The 15,697-nt window shown below is 43.0% G+C and overlaps 1 protein-coding gene across 2 annotated transcripts in view; it reads left to right on the top strand.

Annotated features, from left to right (window-relative positions):
• The window catches only part of slc39a14 (solute carrier family 39 member 14), a 60,778-nt gene that overhangs the window by 21,074 nt on the left and 24,007 nt on the right, over positions 1–15,697 (top strand). For both annotated transcript variants that reach the window (XM_034692339.1, XM_034692340.1), the window contains exons 2-3: positions 6,081–6,427; positions 14,614–14,782. In XM_034692339.1, coding sequence (XP_034548230.1) covers positions 6,081–6,427; positions 14,614–14,782 — 516 coding nt within the window. The remainder of the gene's footprint in view (positions 1–6,080; positions 6,428–14,613; positions 14,783–15,697) is intronic.

Genomic DNA, 15,697 nt, shown 5'->3' with positions numbered 1-15,697 from the left:
GGAGAGACTTTTAAAAGATTACTCCTCTCTGTTTCCTCTCCTCTGTAGACTAGACTTCATTAAAGCCAATACAGGGGGAAGATTTGTTAGAGGGAGTAATTCCTGGAGGTGGTGACTTATTGCAGAGGAGAGTCTTGTTCTTTTTGCCTCTTGGGCCCAGACCCAAAGAAAAGAAAAGCTGGCCACTGAGCAGAAATTGGAAGTTGGAGAAATAAGATCGACTGACCTTTTTTTAAAAATTTGTACTTTACTCAGGAAAGTCTAACAAACGTTCGACAAAAGACTACAGAGACTCCCTGGTCCTGCTGGAGGTTTCTGCCTGTTAAAGGAAGTTTGTCCTTGCCACTGTAACTTGCTAAATGCTGCAAAGTGCTCTGCTCATGATGAATTAAGATGAGATCAGACTGAGTCCTGTCTGTAAGATGGGACTGGATCTGATCCGGTCTTGATGCTGGGTCTTTGTTAATAATAGAACATAGAGTACGGTCTAGACCTGCTCTGTTTGGAAAGCATCTTCAGATGATGTTTGTTGTGATTTAAGGCTATATAAATAAAGATTGATTGATAGTTTGGTTATTTTATTTACCAGGTGTCTTGTTTCTTGGGTACTTTGTCTCTGGGCCACAGTGTTTGCATACTGCACATGTATTGTGCTTTCAAAGAAATCTAAAATATTTACACACAGCTGATTTATTCCCGGGAGAGGAGACTGAATATTTTCTTCACCCTCTTTATCTTGGCTGCTTGCCGTTGGCTGCTTGCTGCTAGCATTGTTTGGAAGTAGAGGATGACGTGCAGGAGCACCTGAGTGGGAAATAAAACCATATCTTAAAGATGACTGCGTAGATTAACTTTTAGACTCTCAAACAGTTTGATTGGACCATTGTTAAACTAATTACAGGATCAATCAGGACTGGTGAGCTTGTGAATTCTGACACAGGACTTCCACCAGATCTGTGTCCGTGCTCTCTCATTGGTTGCGTTTTCAGAACGCAGCACGGAGCAGGACCACCGGACAGCTGGAGTCATGTGACCGAGGTTTTCCCACTGTAATCACTGAATGAAGGATTCTCCTTCTCTCCTCATCCTTGTGGTCTTTCTGGTCCTCTGAAAACCTCTGACCTGTTGACTCCAGGCCTGGCTCCGCTCATCATGACTTTGGTTTGTTGTTGTAGTTAAGTGAAATACGATCTGGTGATAACACAGAGTGTTTTATTCTGAAAATTAACCGGATGTTTTCATTTTGTTTTGGTGAAACCTGACTTCCTGTCCCGCTCCATCTGCTCTGTTGAGATTGACGCGTCGTGCTCCGGCATCCGGCAAAAATAGAAGTCTTGTGTATCTGATCCGGAGGGCTCCGACCTGCCGGATCAGAGACGCAGCTGGAACACAACAGAGTGGATCCAGTGGAAGTTAACACATTGACTAGAATAGAAACCTATCAGATCTGGTGCCGTGACCGGACACGGATCTGGTGGAATTTGCCTGTTAGTGTCCATGGCTGCATATATACACCCTGTTCCATCATCTATTTTAATTTTAGTGTCACCATGATTTATGTAATCCACAAACTCTTCTGTAAACATAATTACTGAAGTGATAAATCAAGCGAGTAGCATGATCTTTTTCCACAGGACTGATTTTAAAACCTGTAGACCTTCCCCTGCTGGAAAGAATCCAAGTTTAAAACTCTGCATGGCTTTCCTTTTTATTCCCTCCTCCTGTAATCTGTGCGTTTTCCCTACAGCCGCACATTTAGATTTTTGCAGCTGTTGCATGTCTGTCTGCTTCTCCTGCCAGCGTCTCTTTTAGCAGCTGTAAAACAATTAAGAAGGAATGCTCATTGCAGTTACAGAAAAGGAACGCTGTGGTTTGGCCTCAGTGATGGACTGTTATTCCAAGAAGTCTACTGGAAGAGAAACAGAAAGTTCGAGCTCCAGTTTCTCTTCCTCATCCTTCTCATGTATTTCTTTCTTCCTCACCAGTGAGTCGTAACCTTCATCTTCTCCCCCTCCCCCTCTCTCTCTGCGCCTCCTCAGTTCACGGCCCTCTTGTGGAGCCCGCTGCTCTCTTCAGGAATTTCTTCTTTTTTCCCTCAGCTCCTCCCCTGCTCCCAGGAAACCTGTGGGCTTCCCTGAGCACGCTCGCAGCCTCAGGGCAGACAGAGTCAGACTCATGAGCTTTACACTCCAGCTATCATTAGAGGCTCTGTGGGGAAAGGTGAGCGTGTGTGTCTTTAGAAGAAATGAATGGGTCTGTGAGTTGAGCCAAGTTCTGCAGGTGGACCTGGGGGGTTTGTTGAAATGAATCAGGGCTCTGTGAGTGGGAGCAGGGGGACGGGTACTTTACAGTTCAGCCTGTGTGTGTGTGTGGATTCACTCAGACTCTTTGTGGCAGAAATCCTGACATGCTGTTCCCACCCACTAAGGTTGCTGCAAACATACATATTTTGAATTCCTGTGTGTGGAGCTGTACACGTTTTAAGTGACAAAGACAAACTGAAGTACACTGCAGTTAGTGTAAGCTCATGTCCCTGACACTCCCAGTATCCACTAAACTTGGAGAAGATCAGTCCTTGAATTTTTTTTTTTTTACTTTTAATTTTCTGAAGTTTTTTTGGACCATACATATTTACATACATACGTACGCACTTACACATACATCTCTGTTTAACATACCCCGTATTGTCTAGGGATGCACCAACATTTCTTTGCTGAAAGTGGCCCAAAAGTGCATTTTCGGTTTTCCGCCGAAAGACTTTTATCACCCAAACAACACGGCTGAAACAGAATGTTGTGATGACGCCAGCAAAAACTGCGGCCAGTACACTCTTGTCTGGATGAGGGCCAACATGTCTGCATCCGTTCTTCCTTTCATTGCAGCACTTAAAGCGTCTTCAAAGCAAAGAGGTTGAGACGGCCCACGGAGTGAAAACAATGAAAAGTACACTCTTAGAGTCTGTTTTGCAAACGATTCACTGAGATCTATTCGGATCCTCTGCACTTCATCTCGACTGTATTTGATCCTCTTAATAAAGATCATTACTTGAATGTGGGAATAAAGCAGCGCGCACGAGAAATGATCCAGGCCGCGATGTGGAGAACCCGCTTGGAGATGGAGAAGCTTTTAAAGGAATAGTTCAGTATTTTTGAAGTGGCATCCATAGGGGGATCCTGGTCAGGTCGGCTCCTTTGTTCAGAAACCGGCAGAAAAACCAACAGACTGTCAACTTGACCTCATATTTCAACTAGTTTTACAAAAGTCTGACCTGAATATTTATCTTGGTGCAAGTGTACACCACATTTGGGAATTTTTCAGTGCTTCACTTTGCCTTCACTTTGTTCCACAAGCGTCTTCTTCCTCCTGCAGAGCACCGATCTCCCTTCTCTGGTTACATCTGATCAGTTTGCAGCTATCTGTATTACCTATCTTATTGTCTTGCACTTGTTTTTATATTTTCACTTGCATAAAACAAAAAAAGGGTTTTCTAAATAACCCCAATTGTTGTTTCCTCTGTAAGATTTCCAGTAAGAAAGTTCTCCATTGTGCATACATCTAAAACCAAACTTGCAACTATCAGTATGTTTGTGTTATTCCCATTTAGTTCCATTATCCCTGCAGATATTTATCTTTAAACAATAGAACAATAGAAGCAGTCAGTCTGGTGTTATCTAAAGGTAGTGATACAGTATTCCCTTGCTGGTTATCACACTGACTGTGTGTGTGTGTGTGTGTGTGTGTGTGTGTGTGTGTTGTCTGGTGGATGTGGGCTTCAATTGTCTATAATTAGCGTCTGTGTTTTTCCCACTGGTATCCTGTTCCTTCTGTGTGCGTTGGGCTAACAGCGGGCCTTTGAGGACACTTGTGGCACACTTCACTGGCAGCTTGGTGTTGGCTTGTTGAGTACATGACACTTTGATATTTACATATCTTAATGCATACCTTGCCAAATAAATTCACTCCTCACTTTTGTTTGGTGTTAATTCCTTATTTATAAGATTATTTTTTGTGTGGTGAGTTTAGTTAAACACTATATTATGAAATCCAGAGAAAGTAAACCAGACAAACCTCATTTAAGCAGCAGAATAAACAATGCCCCCTTTCACTCTTTCTTAGTGTCTCCGGGTTTTTGGATTGAGAAAATCGCATACGCATGCAGCAGATTTTAATTTGTGCATTTTGCAAAAGTTGAACCAAATATGAGATTTGAAATGATTATGAAACAAAGAATTACTGGTTACCCCGTATGACCTACAGAAGCTGAACACAACGTCAGCTGGAGGAATGAGTGTTTCCCTTTTAGTGCTGCTATTTACCCAAAGAGCCTGGCTAAGGTACGCACTCCAATGAGAGAGGCAGATGTGTGTCTAACATGAGTCTGGTCCTGCTGGAGGTTTCTGCCTGTTAAAGGAAGTTTGTCCTTGCCACTGTAACTTGCTAAATGCTGCAAAGTGCTCTGCTCATGGTGGATTAAGATGAGATCAGACTGAGTCCTGTCTGTAAGATGGGACTGGATCTGATCCTGTCGCTGCAGGCCTACTTGTCATAAATAAAGTCTCTAAAAATAGTATGGAAGGTCGAGCCTTCAGCTATCAGGCCCCTCTCCTTTGGAATCATCTACCAGCCAGGGTCCGGGAGGCAGACACCCTCTCTACTTTTAAGAGTAGGCTTCAAAATTTAGTTAGAGCTGGCTCAGGCTTGGACCAGGTCTTAGTTATGCTGCTATAGGCTTAGACTGCCAGGGGGAACTGACACACTCGGATCCTGTCTTTCCCTCTCTGCCTATCACTTTGATTCTCCCTGTCCCATTAAAGTTCCTAACCATAGACCTTTCTGGAGTCCCTGAGCTCCCTTGTCCCGTAGGTTCCTCTGGATCTCTGCTGCTGTGGAAGTGCCAGACTCCAGCTGCTACAACTACTACTATCCGTCTCACCACTATCCTCTCTCTTTCTCTTCATCTCCCTCTATCCCTCTCTCCAACACGGTCTCAGCAGATGTGTGTCTAACATGAGTCTGGTCCTGCTGGAGGTTTCTGCCTGTTAAAGGAGGTTTGTCCTTGACTGAGTCCTGTTTGTAAGATGGGACTGGATCTGCTCATCATACCTAAAGTCTCTAAAAATAGTTTGGGAGGTCGAGCCTTCAGCTATCAGGTACCTCTCCTTTGGAATCATCTACCAGATCTTAGTTATGCTGCTATAGGCTTACACTGCCAGGGGGAAATGACACACTCGGATCCTGTCTTTCCCTCTCTCCCTATCACTTTGATTCTCCCTGTCCCATTAAAGTTCCTAACCATAGACCTTTCTGGAGTCCCTGAGCTCCCTTGTCCCGTAGGTTCCTCTGGATCTCTGCTGCTGTGGAAGTGCCAGACTCCAGCTGCTACAACTACTACTATCCGTCTCACCACTATCCTCTCTCTCTCTCTCTTCATCTCCCTCTATCCCTCTCTCCAACACGGTCTCAGTAGATGTGTGTCTAACATGAGTCTGGTCCGGCTGGAGGTTTCTGCCTGTTAAAGGAAGTTTGTCCTTGCCACTGTAACTTGCTAAATGCTGCAAAGTGCTCTGCTCATGGTGGATTAAGATGAGATCAGACTGAGTCCTGTCTGTGAGATGGGACTGGATCTTATCCTGTCTTGATGTTGGGTCTTTGTTAATAATAGAACATAGAGTACGGCCTAGACCTGCTCTGTTTTGAAATAGTTGATTGATTGATTGATTGATTGATTGATTGATTGATTGATTGATTGATTGATTGATTGATTGATTGATTGATTGATTGATTGATTGATTGATTGATTGATTGATACGTTAGCTGCTTAAAAGAAAAACATGGCCAAGAATAATGTTGCTGTTTATATTCAGGGAACATGTTTGCACTGTTGCAACCTTCTGTTTCTTTGTGCAAGAATTTCACCTGTCTCTTTAAATATTCAGTTGAAGCTTGACTTTGTTTGTTTACAATCAAATATTTATTTTCACTTGTCAACTTCTCGTTCTTGAAGCCAAAAGTAAGAAATGGTCCAAACTAGTAAGAAAGCACAGGTTTAAGTCTTTCTCTATCTCGCCCCCCCCCAACAGATCATCGTCCTTCAGCCTGTGAAGACGCCATGCTTATCTGGTCCCTTCATGGCCGTCCCACTATGACGATCAGCCTTCTTCAGCGCCAGCGGATCTACGTTCTGGTCCTCGCTGTGCTTCTCTGCCCGCTGGACCGAGTGACGGGTCAAGGGTTAAGCGAGACGCAGTCCCCTTCCCAGGTGCTGCAGGACCTGCTGAGCCGCTATGGGGACAACGTCACCATCACAGTACCCCAGCTGAGGTCTTTACTGGCTCGCCTCAGCCAGGATCAGGGTGAAGGGGAAGGAGATGGGCCCAAAAAGGCGGTGATGCCGACAACGATGCCACCGAAAACCAACCATTCCAAGGTAAGAGCGTAATGTGGCTTTTTGTTTTCTCTCTCAGGTTTTACTTCTCTGTGGTGGTTCAGATGACAGATGAAAATGTAATCATTGCACATGTAGCAGCCGTTTAGAAACCACATTAACATTGTGTTTTTTTGGGCTGGCCGATAAACTGATAACCATAATAATTGTGATATAATTTTTTCTCTTGGATTAAAATTTGATATATTTGAACCTGTAATTACACCCCAAACCACTGCAAAAGGAGGGAGCGCTAACACCTAACATTAGACAGAAGAAGAAGACAACATTGAACAGCCAATCATATCGCAGAGTGAGAGGTAGGCGGGGCTTAAAGACGTTTGGAGCAGAATGTAAACACAGCTGAGACGTGTGACAGCGACACTGAAGAAAACTCAAAACCTAGCAGCTCAAAGCAGAGTCGTTAAGGCTGATTTATACTTCTGCGTCGCCCCTATGCAGCAGGGGCTGACGCGGACATGAGCCCCACATACTTGTGCGTCGGTGTGTCCGTGTCGCGCAGCAATTCTCCTCCGAAACGCTTGAGGGCAGTGCGGTCTCTCTGATAGCCGGTCGCCTGCTTCCGGTCCTGTTACGATCTCTGTTTACTTTTCCACAGAGATTCAGAGCGTGTTATGTTAATCTACAGCTGATACATGTTGCTGTTTATCATACAGACATGATTACATGAAGAATAGAGAGGAGGAGATGAAATACACGGCCGATGTCCGGGATCCCGGAAGTGCTGTGAATGCGGGAAAGACAAAGCCGTCGAGCGGACCAATCACAGAGCTTGCGGTCCGTGTCGGCTCTACGCATAGTTACATTTTGGAGGAGGTGCACGTCAGCTACGTGCGTAGGCCTCTGCGTAGGTACGGGAGCCACGCGGACCCCCGGCATAGGCTACGCCGTCAATTCGACGCAGAAGTATAAATCAGCCTTTAGTCTGACACTGAGTCGACTCTGCGTTAACTATTAACTTAATACACTTCATTTAATATACTTTCAGGATGTTTAATGTCCACCGCGACCGTAGGACAACTGAACACTGAATAAACGTGATGCATTCACTGCACTGTGGGAAACTATCACTCCCCCAGTAGTGCACAACTCAAAACAAATCTCTACTAAACTGATACACACAACACACTTTGATTTGTCTTTTGTTGTAAATTTAAATCAAATTAAGCAAATTACCTCAACCTGAGAAAAATAAGAATCTACAAACTAAAACTTCACAAAAATCTTATCTTACATTAAAGACCTGCTTCCTGTTAGCACGGTCAGAAATGATGGATTCAAGAGGCTTATCAGAAAACTAAATCCAGATCCAAGCCAACAAACTGTCTTCAACTTTCACCCAGGAGCAAAAATCTGCCTTTTGATTTATCGTTAAATAACATATAACATCTTTTACAATATCGCCCAGATCTATCTACAAGTATTCATCAAGAAACATGATGTGTCAACAAAATAAAACACACACATAAGACATCAGTGTTTTCCACTCATACTGCCCCTCATGTCATGACCTGCAGAGCCTGACACATGCTCTGCTGCAGGTGAACAGATAGAGATAGAGATAGAGAGAGAGAGAGAGAGAGAGAGAGAGAGAGAGAGAGGTCCTTCATTTCATCCCTTCTTTTAATGCAGTAATTGAGGAGTGCAGCAGCGATGTCATCCAGCACTATCTTAACTTTGGGTCATGTGCAGCTCTAGGTCATTACGAGCCTGTGGTGATAACAGTGAGTGAAGCCAGTAGGGAAACATTTCACAACACCACTTGTGTTATTCGGGCGAGTTAATAAAACATGCTGCTGATGAACATCGTTAAAAGATCAGACACATACCAGAAAGAGAACATGTAGGAGGCGTGTAGTTGAAGGACGAAGCCCAATGGATCTATAAAGTAAGCTTATAACTGAATTAATAAATCAGCCGTTTTGTCCTTTACACAACAGTTTCAAATGTTGGCTGTGACAAACACTCACAGATTCAGCCCCAACACTCTGCTTTCACAGGCTTAAATCCCATCCCTTGGATCTATATTTCTCTGTGGAAGTGTTGATAGTGGTATGATCGGCTCCTTGAGGACTTAACGAACAAGCAAGCTTCACACAGTTTTCATGTGAACAGTTTCTTGAGGATATTTCAGATAATGGAAAAGTTTTAGTGTGTGTGATCAGCTGCCAGTGAGCTGTCAAGTGTTGGATCTGCGTGTTTTAAAACAGGGGGGAAGTATGCCTGAATAAACAAAAGGGTTTGTCCTACAATGATAAGACTTCTGCACAATCCCAGAGAATACAAAACGTCTATTCTGAAACATATTTCACTTTCTTTTTGCTTGTGGTGGAACTGCATAACTCAGGGAAAGAATAAGTGGAAAAAAGAACCTCACAGCTTTGGTTTGGTAACGTTTTGGATTATTCTGAATAAGAGAGGAAAGCCCATAAACCCAAATCTATAAGAGCCTTCCATGTATGTCATTTAGGGTCTCATTTACATAACAGTAAGTCTCTTAGAGTATTAAGAATTAGTTTCAACTCTAATTAGATTTGTTCATTAATTTTGAGAAAGACTTCCTGGTATTGGGTTTGAATTTCATGCGATAAAGACTTTTATCTCAGAGTTGAAAAATGAAGTCACACATCTGTTAAACAGCTTAGTCCAAGAAGGTTCATTTGGTCTGACTTAACATTATGATTAAACCGTCCCTGTAACCAGACCAGTGTGATTTCCTTTTACCTTGACATGTTTGTAAAAAAGTCTAGAAACACGCACATCCTGACCAAAGAAGGCAGGGGATGAGTCAAGTAACATCGGACTTCCACCAGATTCGTCTCCGCTGTGGTCTGGCTCCGTGCTTTCTCATCCGTCAAAATCCAACGCCGCACAGAGAAGGACCGCCGGACAGCTGGAGTCATGTGACCGAGGTTTAATTACTGAATCAAGGATTCTCCTCCTCCTCCTCCTCTCCTCATCAATGTTGTCTTTCTTGTCCGCTGAAAACCTCTGACCTGTTGACTCCAGGCCTGGCTCAGCTCATCATGACGCCCCATGTACCAAGGCTATAGTCCTCATTGCAGCGGTCGCTGGTTCGACTCCTGACCAAGACCCTTTGCTGCATTTCCTGTCTCTCTTCTGCTGTCTTTAACACATTTTTTAAAGGTGACATATCACGCTTTTTTCATCAACATATATCGGTCTAAGAGGTCCCCAAAACATGTCTTTAAAGTTTATGCTCAAAAAAACACTTTGAAATCAGATTTTGGCATGCCTGAAAAGCCCTCTTCTTCAGTCCTCCTCAGAACAGTCTGTTTTCTCTCTGACCACACCCCCTCAGGAAGTGGGTGTGGCCTCGGCTCTCCAGCACGTTGATCTAATGTTTACATGTTGGCTGAATATACACGGCTGCTCACAGACCCGCGTTACTTCAACCCTCTGAATCTGATCCAGAATCTGATCCTGACGGAGAGGCGCCTGCAGCAGGACCTTTCTGAAGGATTGGTCATAGATTTAGTGTTTCTTGTTGTTTTATTTGTCAGTATGTCGACATGTGTCTTGGTACACAGCTACGAACATGTAGCTATGTGGCTATGCTAACTAGCGCTAGCACTTATCCATGATAAATAAAAATCATCCACTAGATCTTCAAATCTGCAGACGGCGGGAGTAAAACCGACCTCTGCCAGAAAGACAGCAGGACCTTTCTGAAGGATTGGTCACAGATTCTGTGTTTCTTGTTGTTTTATTTGTCAGTATGGAGACGTGTGTCTTGGTACACAGCTACAGCTACGACATGTAGCTATGTAGCTATGCTAACTAGCGCTAGCACTTATCCATGATAAATAAAAATCATCCACTAGATCTTCAAATCTGCAGACGTGGGGAGTAAAACTGACCTCTGTGTTTATTAAGACAGCCTACAACTAGCATGCCTCCCTCCTAAGCTCCTTGTTAGCACACATTTGTGCAGGTAATGAAAAACGGAGGAGGGATTCAGTATTATTTTATACAGTCTATGGGCTGAACAAGCTCCGAGCTCTGACTCCGTGACAGACCGGATATTGTTGTTACGTAACAAAAACACTGAAGTCTGAAACGGCTCGTTTCACACACACTTACAGAAAGGTGGAGAAATCAGAACAGGGGCAGAATGGATTCTTTTCATTCTCGAGAGGTTTGTAGACAGGGACACATATTTCAGGTAGAGAACCATTAAAAAGTCCATTTTGCATGATATGTCACCTTTAAAGTTATACTTTTTGGGGCATTTTTGCCTTTTTTAATGGACAGCTGAAGAGAGACAGGAAATGTGGGGAGTAGAGAGTGGGGGAGGACATGCAGTAATTGGTCGAGGCTGGAATCAAACCTGCGACCTCTGCGACAAGGGGCTATAGCCTCTGCATATGGGCCGCGCGCTTAGACCACTAGGCCAACGGCGCCCAGTCTTGAACAAATGTTTGTGTGGTTTTTCAATCGTTAGCCACATTTTTATAGGTTTTCAAATGAACAGGTCGTCTTGTTGAAGACCAGCTTCATCTTAGACTGACAATCGAATTTCTTTAATAATAACTTACTGTGAGACAGTCATTGTGTCCGGACACTAGAGAAGGTGTGTCCGAAAAATCAGGCAGAACCTGATTCAAGGTCTTGACTTAAAACCACAAAGCATAAAGCAGGATGAAGAAAGCTGACCTCCTCCTTTCTGAACTGTTGTTTTCCCAAGCACATACCTCTACACAATCATGTTTCCTTAGCTGTGATGTGAAGTCACATTTTCTGAGGAGGTGCCTGACTACAACCTTTTGGAGGTCAAACCCAGCCTAAGTCCTGGATGAATCAGGAGCCAGTGGTGGCAGATAGCTGAAATATTTAGCATATTTCCCATGCTTTGTGTCCTGGATGATTGCCTCTGTTTCTAATCTGCCTTTGAATAGATTAAGGGACGATCACAGAGTTTTAAACACCTCTGTGAAATTGACTGGAACAAGAGGCGAACTGACGTCACTTGTGTTTCAGAGGCTGGATGTTGAAACGCCGCTTTGTGTGTTTCTCTCTTTACTCTGAAATGAGAAACAGGAAGAGTCGGTCTTTTGTGCAGGTGTGTGACTCGGTGAACGGGAGTCAAACTTTCCCTGTAACACTCCCTCTTTAGGAAAGCACAGGCACGTGTGTTCAGCAATGTGTTGTTTGACACCTTCAGGAACAGGTATTACTACACGTTGCTTTCCAGTACTCCACTGTCACAATGGGAAGAATGAGAAGTTTGTACAAAGACTAAACACATGTTGTGACGTTTGAGTGATGAGTTCTTTGGCCTTATAATGTCAGAAAATGGGGACAAGGCCAATGAGTGCTTACCAAAACTATCACCTCACGCCATAGAGAAGTAAGAAACAAGAATATAGTCTCATTAAAAAACTGAAATCAGACAACACGTGCTTCTTTTTCTTGAAAATGACTCAAATAAGTATCTCAATTAGTCTGACTCATTCTCAAAAGCCTGACTTTCACTTTCTGTCCTCAGAGATTAAATTCCATCTGACTCCTGTGTCCCAAAGTAGAGCTGTAATATTTACTGTGGATCCAGTTTCCCTTCACTGTTTCAATGTGACTCTGGAAGTTTGATATCTCCGATAGAGGAAGTTCAGCACTTTAGAAGTTGATATCACTGTTTGTTTCCTTTCCCTCTGTTAATCGTTTTGAGATATCTGCTCTGTCTTTGTTTGTCCAGTAACTGTTTCACATCCGATGAATCACAAAGAATTTTCAGAGCTGTTTTGTGCCAAACAAACAGACATTTGTCTCAGAAATATGACTGAAATTACCACAATTATCTCTGCATGAGCTACAAAAGCAAACGTTATGAAAAGTTAAAAAGTTATGTTATCTCTAGTTTCTTGTTTTGAAGGTGACATATCACGCTTTTTTCATCAATATAAATTGGTCTAAGAGGTCCCCAAAACATGTCTTTAAAGTTTAAAGTAAAACCCTCTTCTTCAGTCCTCCTCAGAACAGTCTGTTTTCTCTCTGACCACGCCCCCTCAGGAAGTGGATGTGGCCTCGGCTCTCCAGCACGTTGATCTAATGTTTATATGTTGGCTGACATATAACAGACCCGCGTTACTTCAACCCTCTGAATCTGATCCAGAATCTGATCCTGACGGAGAGGCGCCTGCAGCAGGACCTTTCTGAACCATTGGTCACAGATTTAGTGTTTCTTGTTGTTTTATTTGTCAGTATGTCGACGTGTGTCTTGGTACACAGTTACGAACATGTAGCTATGTGGCTATGCTAACTAGCGCTAGCATGTATCCATGATAAGTACAAATCATCCACTAGATCTTCAAATCTGCAGACATGGGGAGTAAAACCGACCTCTGCCAGAAAGGCAGCAGGACCTTTTCTGAAGGATTGGTCACAGATTCTGTGTTACTTGTTGTTTTATTTGTCAGTATGTCGAGGTGTGTCTTGGTACACAGCTACAGCTACAGCTACGACATGTAGCTGTGTAGCTATGCTAACTAGCGCTAGCACTTTTCCATGGAAAATCAAAATCATCCACTAGATCTTCAAATCTGCAGACGTGGGGAGTAAAACCGACCTTTGTGTTTATTAAGACAGCCTACAACTAGCATGCCTCCCTCCTAAGCTCCTTGTTAGCACACATGTGTGCAGGGAATGAAAAACGGAGGAGGGGTTGAGTTGTATTTTATACAGTCTATGGGCTGAACAAGCTCCGAGCTCTGACTCTGTTACAGACCGGATATTGTTGTGACGTAACAAAAACACTGAAGTCTGAAACGGCTCGTTTCAGCACACATTTACAGAAAGGTGTAGAAATCAGAACAGGGGCAGAATGGATTCTTTTCATTTTCAGGGGGTTTGTAGACATGCCAGGGACACATATTTCAGGTAGAGAACCATTAAAAAGTCAATTTTGCATGATATGTCACCTTTAATGCCTAAAAGTGCCGCCATGGAGTAGGTGTCAGAGGTAGAGACAAACTACAGGCTGCAAAAGCAGTCTTGGTTTACAATTTCAACAGAAGAATCCCAATGAGGGGGTGCTGGTGGCCTGGCGGTCTAAGCGCCTCACATACAGAGGCTACAGTCCACCCATTTTGATATCGCTTCACTGGCCTCCAGTTGATCTTAAAATGATGGTGTTGACTTTTAAAGCTCTTTGGAGGTTCAGCTCCAGACTACATTGCTGACCTCTTGACTCCCTAAGAGCCTTCATGTAACCTCAGATCCTCCGGTAGGTCATCACTATCTATTCTACACTCAAACAGAAAAACAAACGGCGATTGAGGGAAGCTAACACACTGTTGCCTTTCAGGTCACTTTGAAAAATTTCAGACTTTCTTTTTATTGATTTTATGGTTTCTTTCTTTGATGCTTGTTTTAATACTACTCTCCTGATTGAAAAATGTACAGATTTGTTTTAATGAATTGATGAATAGAATGCCATAGGACGACCAAAAGACGTTCAACTTTAAATAGAACAGAGAAGAAACAGACCAAGTCCTTATGCAAAGAACAACAGTAGTAAAGCAACATGGTCTCAGCAGATGTGTGTCTAACATGAGTCTGGTCCTGCTGGAGGTTTCTGCCTGTTAAAGGATGTTTGTCCTTGCCACTGTAACTTGCTAAATGCTGCAAAGTGCTCTGCTCATGGTGGATTAAGATGAGATCAGACTGAGTCCTGTCTGTAAGATGGGACTGGATCTGATCCGGTCTTGATGTTGGGTCTTTGTTAAAAATAGAACATAGCATCCGGTCTAGACCTGCTCTGTTTGGAAAGCGTCTTCAGATAACATTTGTTGGAATTTGGCGCTATATAAATAAAGATTGATTGATTTCTGCATAAATAAAATGCTTAATGGTCATGGCACAAACTGACACATTACAACATCAAGTCTTCATTGAGGGCTCATCATGGTCTAACATGACTGTTCCTTGACATTAATAGCATTTTCATTGTTTATAAAGAGAGTTCCGTTGATTTTTCTTACATTTCGTTGTTAGGAGTAGTAGTTTTTTTACTTGGTGTGCCCCAGGGTTCAATCCTGGGCCCCCCTTTTTTTTGCAACATCCTTTTTTTGTATTAACAATTTCTCTGTCTATCTGTGACTTCTTTTTTGCCATCTAACTAATGTGTTTACATCTTTTCATCCCTCCAGTGTTTGCCCGCAGACACGCTCGCCATGTACAGCATCAGCGAGCAGTCACGGCTGGACGGCCAGGGCTTACAGGAGCTGTGTCCCACCATGCTGCAGCAGCTGGACGCTGGCACCTGCAGGGCGCATAAAGAGGAGGAGCTGGCCTCCCCCAGGCCCACAGACGCTGAAGGTAAGCACTGATGAATTACTGGTCATTGATAGCTGTATCTTCTGTGGAAAACTCCAAATGTGTTTGCTTGATTTGGTGCAAAAGCTATTAAAAGCATGTCAGTATGACATGTTGTTTTCATTAAAAGGAACTTGGCAAGTGAATAGTTTATCTGCTTTACTGCCAGTAACATTCACTAGTGCTCCAAATCTGCAGCTAATAAAAGCCCAAAACAAAAGGAGGATTTAAGTGTCCTTTAGTTATATTTGTTGTGGCCAGCTGTTTCATAATCATTTCCTTTTATTAAAGATTATGAATAAACTCATGACTCATTTATTACAAAACATGCACGCCTTTTCTTGGAACCAATTGGCTCAGAGCTGAGGAAGCAGAGCTGTTTTGAGGGACTCTTACGGCACTGGTTTTGAGGTTTTCCTGACATTTCTTGACCCCCAAAAAATACCACCTCATTTTTTTACAACTCAGATATTGTTATGAATGCAGCAGATGAATAATGAGTGTTGTGTTCTTTTTAACATCCTTTTAATATGTGACAAAGTGTTTCTGTTTCTGCTTTTAACACTTCCCTTCTTCTAGGCTCAGGATGGCACCGTTCCTGTCAATGACTATCTTGTTAACTATTTTTTCACAGTGCTTTCTAATTTCTACAACCATGTTTTCAGTTCAAAACATATCGAGTATAAACCCAAAGCAATGAGGCTTTGAAAACACATTTCTCTGTCAGAGCTGAGCTCTAAATGTGTGTTATTTGTTGCCTTGAGATGGTGATATCACGATTTTCCCAAAGGAGATGAAAGCCAAAATAAGCACACAGATAGCTGAGTCTCAGATTGCATTTCTCGCTTTGGCTTAAAGATCAACACATGCTTCAGACTCAAAAACCCCTCCTCTATCGGCATGCCCGGACTGTAGTAG

This window comes from Notolabrus celidotus, chromosome 9 (assembly GCF_009762535.1).
Source record: "Notolabrus celidotus isolate fNotCel1 chromosome 9, fNotCel1.pri, whole genome shotgun sequence".
In the NCBI taxonomy this organism is placed as follows: domain Eukaryota; kingdom Metazoa; phylum Chordata; class Actinopteri; order Labriformes; family Labridae; genus Notolabrus; species Notolabrus celidotus.
Note: the sequence above shows the minus strand (reverse complement) of the source record. Positions and strands in the feature narration are given on the sequence as shown.